Source organism: Priapulus caudatus, unplaced genomic scaffold (genome assembly GCF_000485595.1).
Source record: "Priapulus caudatus unplaced genomic scaffold, Priapulus_caudatus-5.0.1 Scaffold1109, whole genome shotgun sequence".
In the NCBI taxonomy this organism is placed as follows: domain Eukaryota; kingdom Metazoa; phylum Priapulida; class Priapulimorpha; order Priapulimorphida; family Priapulidae; genus Priapulus; species Priapulus caudatus.
This window is the reverse complement of record NW_014578170.1, coordinates 93,270-108,207: the sequence shown is the minus strand read 5'-3', so window position 1 is coordinate 108,207 and position 14,938 is coordinate 93,270. Positions and strand designations below refer to the sequence as shown.

At 44.4% G+C, this 14,938-nt stretch overlaps 2 protein-coding genes across 2 annotated transcripts in view; one reads left to right on the top strand and one right to left on the bottom strand.

Annotated features, from left to right (window-relative positions):
* Nucleotides 1–6,716: 6,716 nt before the first annotated feature.
* Nucleotides 6,717–8,307, top strand: LOC106815423 (DNA polymerase epsilon subunit 4-like). The gene has a single exon (XM_014819882.1). The coding sequence runs from the start codon at nt 6,862–6,864 to the stop codon at nt 7,315–7,317; it is 456 nt and encodes a 151-aa protein (XP_014675368.1). The 5' UTR covers nt 6,717–6,861; the 3' UTR covers nt 7,318–8,307.
* Nucleotides 8,308–8,376: 69 nt separating this feature from the next.
* Nucleotides 8,377–14,938, bottom strand: part of LOC106815422 (transmembrane protein 5-like) — a 17,840-nt gene continuing 11,278 nt past the window's right edge. Inside the window, exon 5 of the mRNA XM_014819881.1 lies at nt 8,377–10,299. Coding sequence (XP_014675367.1) covers nt 9,867–10,299 — 433 coding nt within the window. The 3' untranslated portion in view covers nt 8,377–9,866. The remainder of the gene's footprint in view (nt 10,300–14,938) is intronic.

Below are 14,938 nucleotides of genomic sequence, written 5' to 3'. Positions count from 1 at the left end.
TCTCTCTCTCTCTCTCTCTCTCTCTCTTCCTGTTATGTTAGCTATAGTAGCGTCAACCTACAGGCACACCTACAACTCAAGCGCTGCTTAGCATCCGCAGGTAACATACTGTTTGCTTGGTGCGTATAGTTACGTACCCGTAATATACGCGCTTTATCTCTCTATACGGATGCTTCACGAGTATGGCATGTTTTTTGTTTCATTATTCGATTTTTGTTTTGTGGTTGATTTTATCACATATAAGATTCGATTTATCACATATAATATTCGATTTATCACTTATATCATTCGATTTATCACATATAACATTCGATTTATCACGTATAACATTCGATTTATCACATATAACAGCATAGAAACAGCAGGTCCGCCTTTTCATTCCTCCTCGTGAATAGCTCTAGAACTATAGCCCTTCGATCCGCCACAGTGATCACAGGGACAGGGACAGGGGGACAGGGAGGGGGGGCAGGGGCCACAGGGAGCGAAGGACTATAGTTCTAGAGCTACCTCATGATTCGCTCGCTCCTCGATACACCGTGGGGCTGAAAAAACGCAATATTTACCTTTTCCCGGAGCCTTCTTCTTAGCTCTAGTCCCACGACCTACGTTGTGACGTCAGCGGTGTAGTTTTGCATTCGATGTGATGCGTGCGCTAGACGGTACTGGCTATCGTCTGCAAACGCGAGTCACGTTACCACGGTGATCTCAGCAGCTACTGCGCGGCTGCTGTCTCCACGACGACGACAATGATGCTAAACGTGCGAGAGCTCGAAAGCTAGCTATCACTCCTCTCTCGCTCTCTCTCTCTCTCTCTCTCTCATCACTCGGCTGGGCTCATTTATGCAGGCACGCGCACCGGCAGGGCAAGCCGGGAAGTTACACACACGCCGCGTCAAATATTGCATATGATCTGAGGAGAAATAGGTGTGGGACATAATATACATGGGTATGCGCACTGACAGGGATGACCAGGATACCGCAGTCGCAGCGGCACATGGAAGATGGATCAGTGATTTATAGATAGATAGATAGATAGATAGATAGATAGATAGATAGATAGATAGATAGATAGATAGATAGATAGATACATAGATAGATACATAAATAGATCGATTAATCGATCGATTGACGTTTGATCGATAGATAGATAGATAGATAGATAGCTAGATAGATAGATAGATAGATAGAAAGATAGACAGATAAATAGATACATAGATAGATCAATTGATTGATCGATAGATAGATAGATCGATCGATCAATCGATCGATCGATAGATAGATAGATAGATAGATAGATAGATAGATAGATAGATAGATAGAAAGATAGACAGATAAATAGATAGATAGATAGATAGATAGATAGATAGATAGATAGATAGATAGATAGATTAGATAGATAGATAGATAGATAGATAGATAGATAGATAGATAGATAGATAGATAGATAGGTAGATTTCTGCTAGTGAGAATGTGATCATGCAGTAGGACAATTAAATATGAGAGTGGCTATTCGTGAATCAGCCGTATTCTCCTGATGGTTGAGTTCGTGAGTGCTGCTTTCAAGGCAGAGTCACCGTCAGGGATGGTTCATCCAGTGTCAGGGAGTGGGGTACGTCATCCCCCAAGGGGCGTACTCCGCATAGTGACGTATATATATATATATGCGCCTACATTATTCACCCCCTTTTTCGTTTTCCTTGTCATCTTTTTGCCCCCAAATTTTGTCCTAGCCATCTTTTTGCCCCCCAATTTTTCCTCTGCCTACTTTTTACCCTTTGCACCCTGCAGGCTAGGGCGCTCTCTTAATTATAAACACAGGTCTACATATAACAATCTATTTCAAAAATCTATGCTATAAGATACTCCCTAACCATAATAAATGCATATTCATCAGAAAATATGGCTTCTGTGGTGAGATATTGCGCATGCGCTACACCACTAAAGTAGCCAGATTTGTTGTACTGGCTGGTATACGCAGCGGGACCTTACATGCAAGGTCTTCCTCCTATTTCTTAAATGATTTCTGCTGATGGAATTTTATCATATAAATATATGCTAGGATAACTCTTCTTCATTTTAAATGCATAATCTTTGCAAAATACGATTGCTCTCGGGAGATATTGCGCATGCGCGCGCACCGTGTTAGGCGTACAGTGCCGTTTGAAGAAACTTTATAATATAGCTTGCTGCGGAGAAAGGGGGATGCGAGACTGAGGAAAAGCGGGAGGGAAGATAGCTGGGGGCGGTAGAAGAAGACGGTGGCTGAGTGAGGCACAGGGGAGGCAAGGGGAAGGGCGCGAGGGCATAAAGTAGATGTTTTGTACCCTACATGCTAGGGCGCGCTCCTAATTATCAACACAGGTCTACTGATAAAAGTTTATCAGGAATCTATGCTGAGATACCCTAATCATTTTAAATGCATATTCATCACAAATATAACTCCTCTGGTGAGATATTGCGCATGCGCTAACACACTAACGTAGCCAGATTGCTGTGTACTGGCTGCGTATACGCAGCCGGGACCTAACATGCAAGGTCTTCCTCCTATTTCTTAAATGATGTCTACAGATGGAATGTTATCATATTAAATCTATGCTAGGATAACTCCTCTTCATTTTAAATGCACAATCTTTGCCAAAATATACGATTTATCTCCAATTGCAGAGCCGCCATCTTTTTCGTACGGCGACGGCGATATGCATGTGCAGCGGGCCCTTACATATGCACATTCTTCGTCCTATTATTAAGACTGCGTCTACTGATTGAATGTTTTCATATATATCTATGCTAGAATCCTCTTTCATTTGAAATGCCACACTTTTGCTAAATATCTTCGTCTCGAGAGATATCTTGCGCATTGCGCGCGCGCCATTTAATGCGTAGGTCTGCGAATTGGAGAAAAAACCTGAATAATATAGCTTTAATTGAGATTAGAGGAGAGATGCTGAAAAAAATGCCACATTTCCGATTAAACTGCTCAACGTCGACATACGCTCATTTCCTTTAGGTGACAGGTCGTCGACGTTGCCGCGCTGTATCCCTGTGCATTAGTATAGCAAGGGTCCTTCCACAGAGCAGTGCCACCACATTAACGTAGCAAGGTTGCCGTGCGATGCGCACCTTGTGTAGGCATCCCACACTCCTTAGTATATCGGTGGCCCTACGTCATTTCCGTTGGACGACAGGTCGGCGACGTGTCCGCGCGTTCCTATCCCAGCATTGTATAGAAAAGGAGCTTCGACAGAGATTTATACAATATAACCATATCCGTAAACAATGTAACTTATCCGAGATTATATATCTTTTATAGTCTGTTGACAAAACATTGTTTATTACATACAATAACAACACTTACCTACACCGTGTGTGGCGGCTTTTAGCCGCCTGATATATATATATATATATATACATAATGCCTGATCTACTATTTACCTACAGGCATTCTCTCGCTACGAGATACCTCATTCTCGTAAGCTCTGGAGAATCGAGAGTTTACTTTCGCTAATTCACTGCTGTTGATTAACACCTTTCAGAGACACCGTAAAATTGTTCGCACCACGTCTGACATTGAAGGGAGTATTTTTATTCTATGAATTTCAAATATTTAAATATGTTTTCATTGCAGTCTTTTAACTTGAAAAATAAATATATGGCTTACTTGCTGTCCGCCATGCCCGCAATAACTCATAAACCCTGCGCGGGTAATAATGCAGACACAGACATCGATGTAGACCAGGGGCGGCGCCACAGGGGGCAGGGGGGGGCGGTCGCCCCCCCCTATCATTTGCAAGAAAAAGGAAAGAAGAAAAAGAAAAAGAAAGAACAAAGAAAAAGGAAAAAGAAAAAGAAAAAGGAAGAGAAAAGAAGAAGAAGAAGAAAAAGAAAAAGAAAACATCTTGCAAATGTCTTGCAAATGATGGTGGGGTGGGGGCCCCCCCCCATCATTTTCAAGAAAAGGTAAAGAAGAAGAAGATTCTTGCAAATAATAGGGGATCGCCCAAAATAATGATGTAGCCTACAAGCTGGACCACTTCATCGAAAAATCGAAAATTTAAGTGTCGAAATTCAATCCATATAAAACCTGTGTGCTTAATTTTGATAATCGATGTCAAGGTGTTATTTCCTTGGAGTCCCAAGTTGGGACCATCATTTGTCGATGATGCTGTTTCCCGGCGGAAAGGTAGGCACACTTGGGTGGGTGTTAACAACTTATAGATTATAATTACAACGTTCAGACTGACCTCTAATAATACTCTTACATGCTATCTTATTTTTACCTCGCAACGAAGTGGAGGGGAGGTTATGTGATCGGGTCTGGTGCGATTCTGTTGTACACGTTAGCGTGTGTGTGTGTGTGTGTGTGTGTGTGTGTGTGTGTGTGTGTTGTGTGTGTGTGTGTGTGTGTGTGTGTGTGTGTGTGTGTGTGTGTGTGTGTTGTGGTGTGTGTGTGGTGGGTGGGTTGTGTGTGTGTAATGTGTGTGTGGCTGTGTGTGTTGTGTGTGTGTGTGTGTGTGTGTGTGTGTGTGTGTGTGTTGGTGTGTGTGTGTGTGTGTGTGTGTTGTGTGTGTGTGTGTGTGTGTGTATGTGTGTGTGGTGTGTGTTGTGACGCGATCGATATTAGCGCGTCAGCGAGCGAGCCAGCCACAGCCGGCTGTTTGCTGACTGAGCGGCGAGCGAGCATACATATACGCTGGCGTATATCGTGGGTTATTCGTGTGTTCGTTTGAGCTGTTAGGCGTATGGCGTATGTCGCTGGCGGAGGTATGCTCTCTCTCTGTGAGTGCCCTCTGTCTAGTTTTAGTTAGTATATATGTGTATGCGCACGCGCGTGCGCGCGCGCGCGTGTGTGTGTGTGTGTCTGTGTGTGTGTGTGTGCGTGTGCGTGCGTTCATCTCTCTCCGGGTCATGTTTTTCTCTTTTCTACATAATACAACAATTATTGGTTCAAGTGCTACAGCATAGATTTTAAAGCAAATCACTGTTCCCCCCACAGTTCCGAAGACCCCTTTTTTAAACGTGTCCAGTTTCATAGCATTGAATTTCAACGAATTCCTAGCTAGTTCCGGAGACCCCCATTTTCGAAACCTTAGCCGGTTCCAGAGCATACCACATTCAACAAACATTAGTTCCAGAGACCACCATTTTCAGGTCTGAGTTAGTTCCAGAGCCCCCCCCCCATTTTTAACTTGGCACATACCAGATACCTACCATAATGTGGGGTGAGTCCCCCCCCCCGGGGTTTCATCTCCTTGGTATATGTTGCTCCTTGGTTCCCTGCACAATTTTTTGTCAGCAATTTGAGGCTTTGATTAGCTAAACTCTGAGAGCTTCCCCGGACCCCTGGGCCGGATTCATCAACGTTGCGCAAAGTGTATTGCGTACACAGAGTTTCTACGAAGTACGTACGCAAAGCTCGTAGGTGCGATTCATCAACGCAGCGTAGCACCTGCGTACGCAAATGTTGATGAATTCCGGTGTAAATCCACTACGCCATCGTAGCTGCTGGCTGTTGAGGAGCGTGCCTAGCATAAACCTCACACTGTGCGACACATACCATAGGAACCAAACTGACGCCTCTCTTGTATGTAAACCATATGGCTCTAGCTGTCTACAGGAGTGCTGGGGGATGTGATAGTTGTCCTCATTTTCGTTTGTATGATTGTGTTCAACACTCGATGAAAGCAGCGACACGTACACGTGCGTGCGTGCGTGTGTGTGCACGTACACGTGCTGGCGTGTGCACGTACACGTGCGTGCTTGCGTACGTACACGGGCGTGCGTGCGTGCGTGTGTACGTACACGTGCGTGCTTGTGTGCACGTAACAAGTGCGTTGCGTGTGAACGTACAAGTGCGCACAGGCGTGTGCACGTACACGGCTAACTACGAACTCGCTTATAACGAAAACAATGCCAAGCTGTGACAAAAAGCGTCAAATGCGCCGCCTGTCTATGTAGTATAGTAATTATTTATTTATTTTAGTTTGAGTAGTAATTTTATAATGTTTTCTCAATAAATAATGCATGCTGCGGTATGCTGGAAAACCTGCGCGAAATTTCGAGTGGTTTACGGCACCTCGTCAGCTCGTGTAAATTACGCAAAGGTTTACGTAAATTTTAGCTTGATGAATCGCGACCTAAAACGGCCTCGCTTGCTACGCGAAATCGTACGAAAATTTACTAAATAGCGTGTTGATAAATCGCAACTAAGCAACGTCGATTGCGTACACAAGATTTACGCAAAATATTTGCGTACGCAGCTTGATGAATCATGAATCTACCCCCTGGCGACCCACCCGTCAGTGCAAGCGCACACGGTATCAAGGGCGTGTACAGGGGGGTCCAGGGGGGTCCAGGGGGTCCGGACCCCCCCCTACTCGCGCAGAAAACGCATCTGATGGGGTCTAATTTCAAAAATTTCTGGGGAGAGCACCCAGACCCCCCCCCTTCGCGTGCTCCTGTACACGCACCTGGTGTTCGCCCCCCTAACAAAATACCCTGGCGCCGCCCCTGATGTAGACATGTAGACATAAATATTGTATTATATTGTATATATATATATATATTGCATATATATATATTATATTGTATTGTATTGTAATATTGTTCTCAGCTGAGCGCTCAGCTCAGGACATGTCAAGTTGGAGTCTGAGAACGCGCCTAACGCCAGATGGCGGTAATGCCTAGCGAGTTAACGATAATAGAACGTCAGTTTTGGCGGCAAGTTCTGTTTATCTGTCATCATATAAACTTATTATTCATTATACTTGAACTTCTGCTACCAGTTGCTACGGTTTTTGTGTCAGAATAATTTTTCTGTGGCACAAAGGTTAACAAAGCTAATGCGTGGCTATTATATCTAGTATGGATGTAACTAGTATCGAAAACGACTCTAAAATTGGTATTATTGCTAAAAGTCACAGTAACACTAACAGTGACACTAACAACACTGTTGACAGTGTTTGTGTCGGTGACACTGACAGTGATATTGGCAATACCAGTAGCAGTGCTGTTGCCAACACTGCTGAAAATGCCAAGCCGGAAGTGCAACCTGGACTCGACAAGATGGAGCGAGTTACCAAGTTCCCGCTAACGCGGGTCAAGATGCTAATGAAGCAGGATCCAGATTTGACTCTCGCAAGCCGAGAGGCTGTCGTCGTTGTGTCAAAAGCCACAGAACTATTTATCGAGACGTTTGCTCGAGAGGCATACACGCACCTATCGAAGAGCAAGAGGAAAACACTGCAAAAGAAGGATTTGGAAGCCACCGTTCGCGAAATCGACGCACTGGCTTTCTTAGAAGGAACTGGAGATTTCTGAAAATGAAACGACTTGCATCGAAAATGCTTGCAGGGGTTGCGGTTTCCCTAGAGCATTGTTGGGTTACATTATTATATCTTGGATTAGAAATGATGCCATCGTCGGTGGATGTATTACGATTTTCCATGGAATAATTAGCCGGGGCCCTTCCCGCTGACACGGTGGTTCGCAGATGCTGAGCAGGAATGCTACATGCCTTTGTCGCCGCTACATAATACACGAGAACGTGTGAAATGCATCCTCATGTCTGAGGGAGCCTTGGTCCACAGATGTCTACACGTTGGTGAAGGTTCGTGCATGTGTCGCCGTTGCACGAAGTGGCACGTATGCATGATTGAAAATGCTTCCCTGCTATTTTACTACACCAGTTTTGCCAAGACAGGTTGTGTTTACCAACTTATGAACCACATCATCAGAGTAATGGAAGAGAATGCCAATGGCAGCAGAGAGGTTCCATTAAGAAGCCATGCATGTCATCAGTAGGACGAAGAAGGTGGAATGCATCGTTGAGAAAAACAATTTACTTATGTGCAATGCCGAGACTTGGATGACGGTGAAGATGTGATTATGTCTGTAAAACACTAAACCTACTTGTGTCTGTCCGACTCTAATTTTGAAGAACTTTTTTAGGTCTTTCACTAAACACTCAATCTATGAATGTATTCTAACTTTCATTGCAAACAATTCAATCAACTCTGTATCCACTTACCATATCAATGGCTGTGGCAAGGTAGAGTGCTCAGTATTCAGAGTAGAGTAGTCTACTTATTGTTTCACAAGAATGTGAAGAATCGATACAAATTTGCCATCGACTATTGTACAGACAGAGACTATATGCACATATTTTATTAATGGTGTATGCAATTTTTAGGGGCTGACAAGGTATTATTGTGTGTGTCATTGTCGGTGTTTGCAAAGTGAACAGAAATGTCTACAGATGTCCCTCACCAGGGAATGAATAAACCTAAAAAGAAGTGTCACTGCCAGGAATGACTAGATATTCATGTTTAATATTATATTTCGAATTTCACATAATTTTGCCGAAGGCAGAGAGGGTACAATACTACTAAATTTTATTGGTAAATGTAAAAATTTACATATATACATTATTCAATTCATATTCACAACAGTTTATGATGCACTATAATATTTGTCCAAAATCAAGAGGTTAATTAAAAAAATCACAACCCTAATGATTGGCAATGCATTTAGAATAAATCAGTATCAATTATAAACGACCACAACCAAGCATTCGAAAACATTTAAGTGAAAACTGCACATAATTGGACCTCTAGTATAGAAAGCGGCAATTTCAGTTTTCTTTAGTAACGATGTCACAACAGTGTGAAGAGGAAATTGGCGTGGAAAGAACATGGGACATTATGTGCAAGTTTTTAAGGTTATTCTACTATTCTGGAATATCACCTCGATCATAGCCACGTCTCTTGTAACAACAATAACATTCATACCTATGGCTCCATTCACTATTGGCAACTTGAGACTAACGATAGACATTTTTGAGATTTTCAACTCCTGATAACAGTCACAGCGGCCTCTTCACAATATGGTGCCGTACGAGTAACGTACTACTAAGATCCAATTATAATCTATAAATACTAACGACAGTTTGAGAATATACATGTTTACGGTATCATACTCCTGATACAAACACAACATGATAGATTTCTACACATATTTTCTGTACTCTTGAACGTGTAGTATGATCACATGAAATTGAATTGCTGAACTAAATGTTTTTAATACTTGTAGTTATGACTGGATGGTGCCAGCTGCCTTTACTAGTACATAGTTACCTAATGCACAGTGCCCTATGCTTAACCTTTGACTATATAAATACAAGCCATATAGAAACCAAGATGTAAGGAGTCTGTGTGTAAATGTATGGTCAACATTGTGGAGACATACAACAGACCTGTTAAGATTTCAGGTCACACACACTTCCAGGCGGAAATAACCCTACAGTATGTGGTGTCATCACGTGGGTGGGCTAGAATATATCCTGTAGATCACCAATGATTCACCATCTTAATTTATGCAGTCATGTCTCTACTGACTACTGACTAGCCAATGCTGCGCAATCACAATAAAGGAAACTGTTACGGTAACCCTTATACGGTATCGCTATGGTAACGATTTTATCGCACGTCATTATACAACTGTGTTGCAGTACTGTAGGCAAGTATATTGTGTATTTTGTAGATTATCATACATGATATCATCGCACTAGCTGGTGCCACCACATTTTTCTCATGTAAGTGTTGCACTGCATCACCACAGCCAGTTCAGTCACACCTGCGAGGTATATACACGTATCCACACCAGGTGTCACAAGGACATCTTCGAGAACGCCACCAGGGTACCGCATAGCATCGTCACTATAGATAGCGCTGCAGGGGCGGATCTAGCTTTCAGGAGAGGTGGGGGTTGACAGGCTGACAGCCCCCCTCCCCTCTAGATCTGCTACTATGCTGTCACATCTTGGCTAACAGTGCACGTCGCCACATCACTCGCTACAACAGGCGGTGTCGTCACCTTTTCGTCGGTGACGCGACGAGGGCGCGCTGTAACGTCGTCAGGAAGTGTTCCCGCAGCTTCAGCTTCGAGTGCTCGTACCACTCGACGAGCCTCTTCCGCCGCTCGATCACCTGCTCGAGCGACAGCGCCCTCTCCCGGTCGAGAATCGCGGGCAGCTCCGTCCAGTCGCGCACGAACATGACGGGCGCGCGCATCTCCTTGAGCAGGCGGTAGGGCGGCGCGGCGGCGGCGACGCTCGCGTTGGGGTGCGCGCCGCACGAGCCGGCCGTCATCACGTCCTCGAGCACGGGCACGGAGCCGTACGACATCGCCTCGTAGATGCGATACGACTCGGAGTTGAGCCCGACGGGGCTGAGCGTGAGGTCGCTCTGCGAGAGGGCGCTGATGTAGGCGACGCGCGACTGCTCCGTCTCGTCCGGCAGCCACCTGCGAAAAATGAGACGCGACGGTAAAATAACAGGGTGCGAAATTAACGGGAGTCCGGAGTCAAATACTCCCCGATTTGACATATTCAGGAGTCCGTGCGACTCCCTGACAATTCTGCCATAATAACTAGTTCGTTCCAGAGCAAGACCTCGCAGAATTACTGTATTTTTTCAGCAAATGTCCAAAGAAAATTTGGCAGTTGTGCAACCGCATGAATCTTCAAATTAAGCACATGCGTTATCTTTAGTTTTGAGCTGCAGACTGCGGACTCCCTCATTTTTCTGAGGGACTCCCTCTTTTTAAGGGCAGGGAGTCCGTTCGATGTAAAAAGCTTTCAAACATTCTTCCGTAAGGGAATTCTACTGTGGAAATTCTACTGCAAGCGATTCTACACGGGGAAATTCACCCGTGTGGAATTATACTCCAGAAATCTCGTCAAATTCTGGTGGGAAATTCTAGTCTGTCAGTTGGGGAATTCCATTCCAGAAATTTTTCTTGAGTGCTCCATCAAAAATTAACCGTCAGGGACTATTCAGGATTGATCTTAAAACATAAATAAAAATATTTTTAATAAATATTAAATCTCACTCACCGGTCAACGAGGAAGCCTCCGCCCATGGATCCGAGCAGCACGAACAGCGACTGCGCGAAGAAGATCCAGCTCATACTCTTCAGGTCGGCCGACACGAGGCAGCCGAGGTCGAGCAGCGTCGGGCCGAGGAAAGCGACGCACATTCCGAAGCTCCAGAACACGCAGCAGTAGGTAATCGTCACGTGCTTGTGTTGCCAGAACAGCGCGAAGAAGTAGCCTCGCTCGCGCTGAATCACGGCCGACCCTAACATCGTCGGCACTCCCATCGCGTGCAGCTGTCCTCCTCCAGAGTCCGTCATCGGTGAGGAGAAGGGTGGGGGGACCGGAGAGGACAAGATGAAGAAAGAGGAAAAGGAAGAGTGGGGGACGGTGACCTCCTGCGGTGGTAAGGCTCTTTCCTGCCCTGGGGAAAAACAGATATAAAATATGCGATGTAAAAGAAAGAGGAAAGGAAGTGTGGGAAACAATAACCTCCGCTGCGTGTATGCTGCGGTGGTAAGGCTCTTTACTGGCCTGGGGGTAAAAAAACAGATATAAAATATACGATGTAAATTTTTTTCTATTATCGGAGAGAAGGCAGAGGAATTGAGATGGAGTAAGGAACGGAAGTCCTCACGGCATAAGCTGCAATATTATCTCCTGCTCTGAAAAGTCGGATTTTGCACACAAGCTGAAAAGCTTTTTTGTCATCAGTAAGATGGAAGAGAGAAAGAGGAGAAGGATCGAGAGAAGGCGTACAGCCGCGGAGGAGGTTAATTGCCATCTCCTCTCCTTTTCTATAAACGATTATATACATGCGGTGTAATGCTTCTAGATCACCAAGGAGAAGGAAGAGTGAGAGGAGAAAGAGAAAGAGGGAACGAAGGAATGGGGAAAAGGAGCTCCGGAGCAGAATCCGCGGTGATGCAACTTCTTCCCTACTCTGAAATACGAAGCTGATTCCTTTCTTTCCATTCAAACCGCAATATAAATAGCGAATAGCGAGCTCGGTGCTGTCATATTATGCGCAGCTCGAGAAGACTCTGTGTTGAGCGGCATCCGTTTCTTGCATCTGCAATTTCATCTCAGATTTCATTTCTTTCTCATTACAAATCTAATAGAAGAAGCATAATGGTCCTGTGATCGCGTAACCGCATTCCCGCTGAATGCTACTCTAGCGCCATGCACACAGCGGCCGGTGTTGGCAGCCTCACTCATGCACTGCTGTTGCTTTAGGCTGTAGACTCGTGGATACACAGACGGACCCACCTTTGTTTGACGTTTGTTATTCCCCCCAACAGCGGGCCGCATGATTCGACATAATTTTAACAGCGCTATAGAGTCACTGTGTTTGTTCTTTCGGCCGCACCAATGTTTGCCCAAGATAATTGCCACCTGTACCAGAAGTATACGAGTGACGTTATAGGAACACGTTCACTTCATTTTACTGTTCAGGCGTTTGCGATATCGATGTGCTGCGCTTTTGATGATCATGTTATGTAAAAAGACGCAATATAAATAATAGGTCGCGGCGCGTTATACCAGCCACTACCAGGCCAGACCAATCTGCTTACGTTAGTGTGTTAGCGCAGCGCAATATCCACCAGACGGAGTTATAATTTGTGATGAATATGCAATTTAAAATGATTAGGCGGTATCTGCAGCATAGATTCCTGAATAAAACTTTTATCAGTAGACCTGTGTTGATAATTAGGAGGGCGCGCCCGTAGCATGTAGGGTACATAAACATCTACTTAATATATCCCTCGCGCGCTTCCCCTTGCCTCCCTCCTGTGCCTGCAACTCAGCCACCGTCTTCCTTCTACCGCGCAGCCCAGCTATCTTCGCCTGCCGCTTTTTCGCTCATCTCGCATCCCCCTTTCCCCGCAGCAAGCTATATTATAAATTTCTTCAAACGGCACTGTAGCGCCTAACAGCGTGCGCGCGCATGCGCAATATCTCCGCGAGAGGCAATCGTATTTTGCAAAGATTATGCAATTTTTAAAATGAAGAAGAGTTATCCTAAAGCATATATTTATATGATAAAATTCCAATCAGCATAAATCATTTAAGAATAGGAGGAAGAGCCTTGCATGTAAGGTCCCGCTGCGTATATACCAAGCCAGAATACAGTCAATGCTGGCTTAGCTTTAGAGTGTTAAGCGCATGCGCAATATCTCACCACAGAAGCCATTATTTCTGATGAATAAGGCATTTATTATGGTTAGGGAGTGATCTTATAGCATAGATTTTTGAAATAGATATGTTAATAATGTAGAGCCTGTGTTTTATAATTAAGAGAGCGCCCTAGCCGCAGGCGTGCAAGGGTAAAAACAGTAGGCAGATGAAAATTGGGGGGCAAAAAGATGGGCTAGGAGCAAATTGGGGGCAAAAAGATGACCAAGGAAAACGAAAAAGGGTGGTGGGAAATAATGAGTGCGCATATATATATATATTACGTCACTATGCGGAGTACGCCCTTGGGGGATGACGTACCCCACGTACCCTAGACACTGGATGAACCCATGCCCTGACGGTGACCTCTGCCTTGAAAGCAGCAACTCACGAACTCAACCATCAGGAGAATAACGGCTGATTTCACGAAATAGCCACTCTCATCTTTAATTGTCCTACTGCATGATCACATTCTCACTAGGGAAGAAATCTCAGCCTATTCTATCTATCTATCTATCTATCTAAAATAACTATCTATCTATCTATTCTATTCTATCTATCATCTACTCGGCTATCTATCTATCTATCTATCTATCTATCTATCTATCTACAATCTCTATCTATCTACTATCTATTATGATTGAGCTATCTATCTATCTCAATCTATGCTATCGATCGATCGGATTGATCGATCGATCTATGCTATCCTATCGATGCAATCAATTGATCTATCATAGTATCTATTTACTTGCGCTACCATCTTTCTATGCTATCTATCTATCTATCCATAGCGCTATCTATCTATCTATCTTCTATCCGATCAAACGTCAATCATCGATTAATCGATCTATTTATGTACTATCTATGTATCTACTACTATCTATAATATCCTACTATCTATCTATCATCTATCTAATGCTCATCTATCTATGCTATCGTATCTATCTATCTAATAAATTAACTGATGCCATCTTCCATGTGCCGCTCGCGACTGCGTATACTGGTCATCCCTTGTCAGTTGCGGCATACCCATCGTAATATTATGATCCCACACCGTATTTCTTCCTCAGATCATTATGCAATTATTTGACGCGGCGTGTGTGTAACATTCCCGGCCTTGCCGCTGCCGGTGCGCGTGCCTGCATAAATGAGCCCAGCCGAGTGATGAGAGAGAAGGAGAGAGAGAGAGAGCGAGGAGGAAGTGATAGCTAAGCTTTCGAGCTCTCGCGACGTTTAGCATCATTAGTCGTGCGTCGTGGAGACAGAGCCGGCGCAGTAGCTGCTGAGATGCACCGTGGTAACGTGAACTCCGTTTGGCAACGAATAGCCAGTACGCGTCTAGCGGCAACGCAATCCAACATCGAATGCAAAACTCACCGCTGGCCGTCCCAAACGTAGGTCGTGGACTGAGCTAAGAAGAAGGGCTCCGGGAAAAGGTAAATATTGCGTTTTTTCCAGCCGCCACGGTGTAATCGAGGAGCGAAGCGAATCAGAGGTAGCTCTAGAACTATAGCCCTTACGCTGCCCTGTGGCCCTGCCCCTCCTCCCTCCCCCTGTCCCTGTCCTGGTGATCACTGGTGGCGGATCGCAAGGGCTATAGTTTCTAGAGCCTATTCACGAGGAGGATGAAAAGGGCGGACAGCTGCTTGTTTCTATGCTGTTAAGTGTGATAAATCGAATGTTATACGTGATAAATCGAATGTTATATGCTGAATAAATCGAATATGATATAAGTTGATAAATTCGAATTATTATATGTGATAAATCGAATGTTATATGTGATAAAATCAACGCACAAAAACAAATAATCGAATAATGAAACAAAAACATGCCATACTTCGGTGAAGGCATCGTATTAGAGAGATAAGCAGCCGGTAATTACGGGTACGTAAA

Bases quoted from the DNA above. Each gene is read 5' to 3' on its own strand.
- LOC106815423 (XM_014819882.1), top strand. From the start codon at position 6,862: ATGGATGTAACTAGTATCGAAAACGACTCTAAAATTGGTATTATTGCT.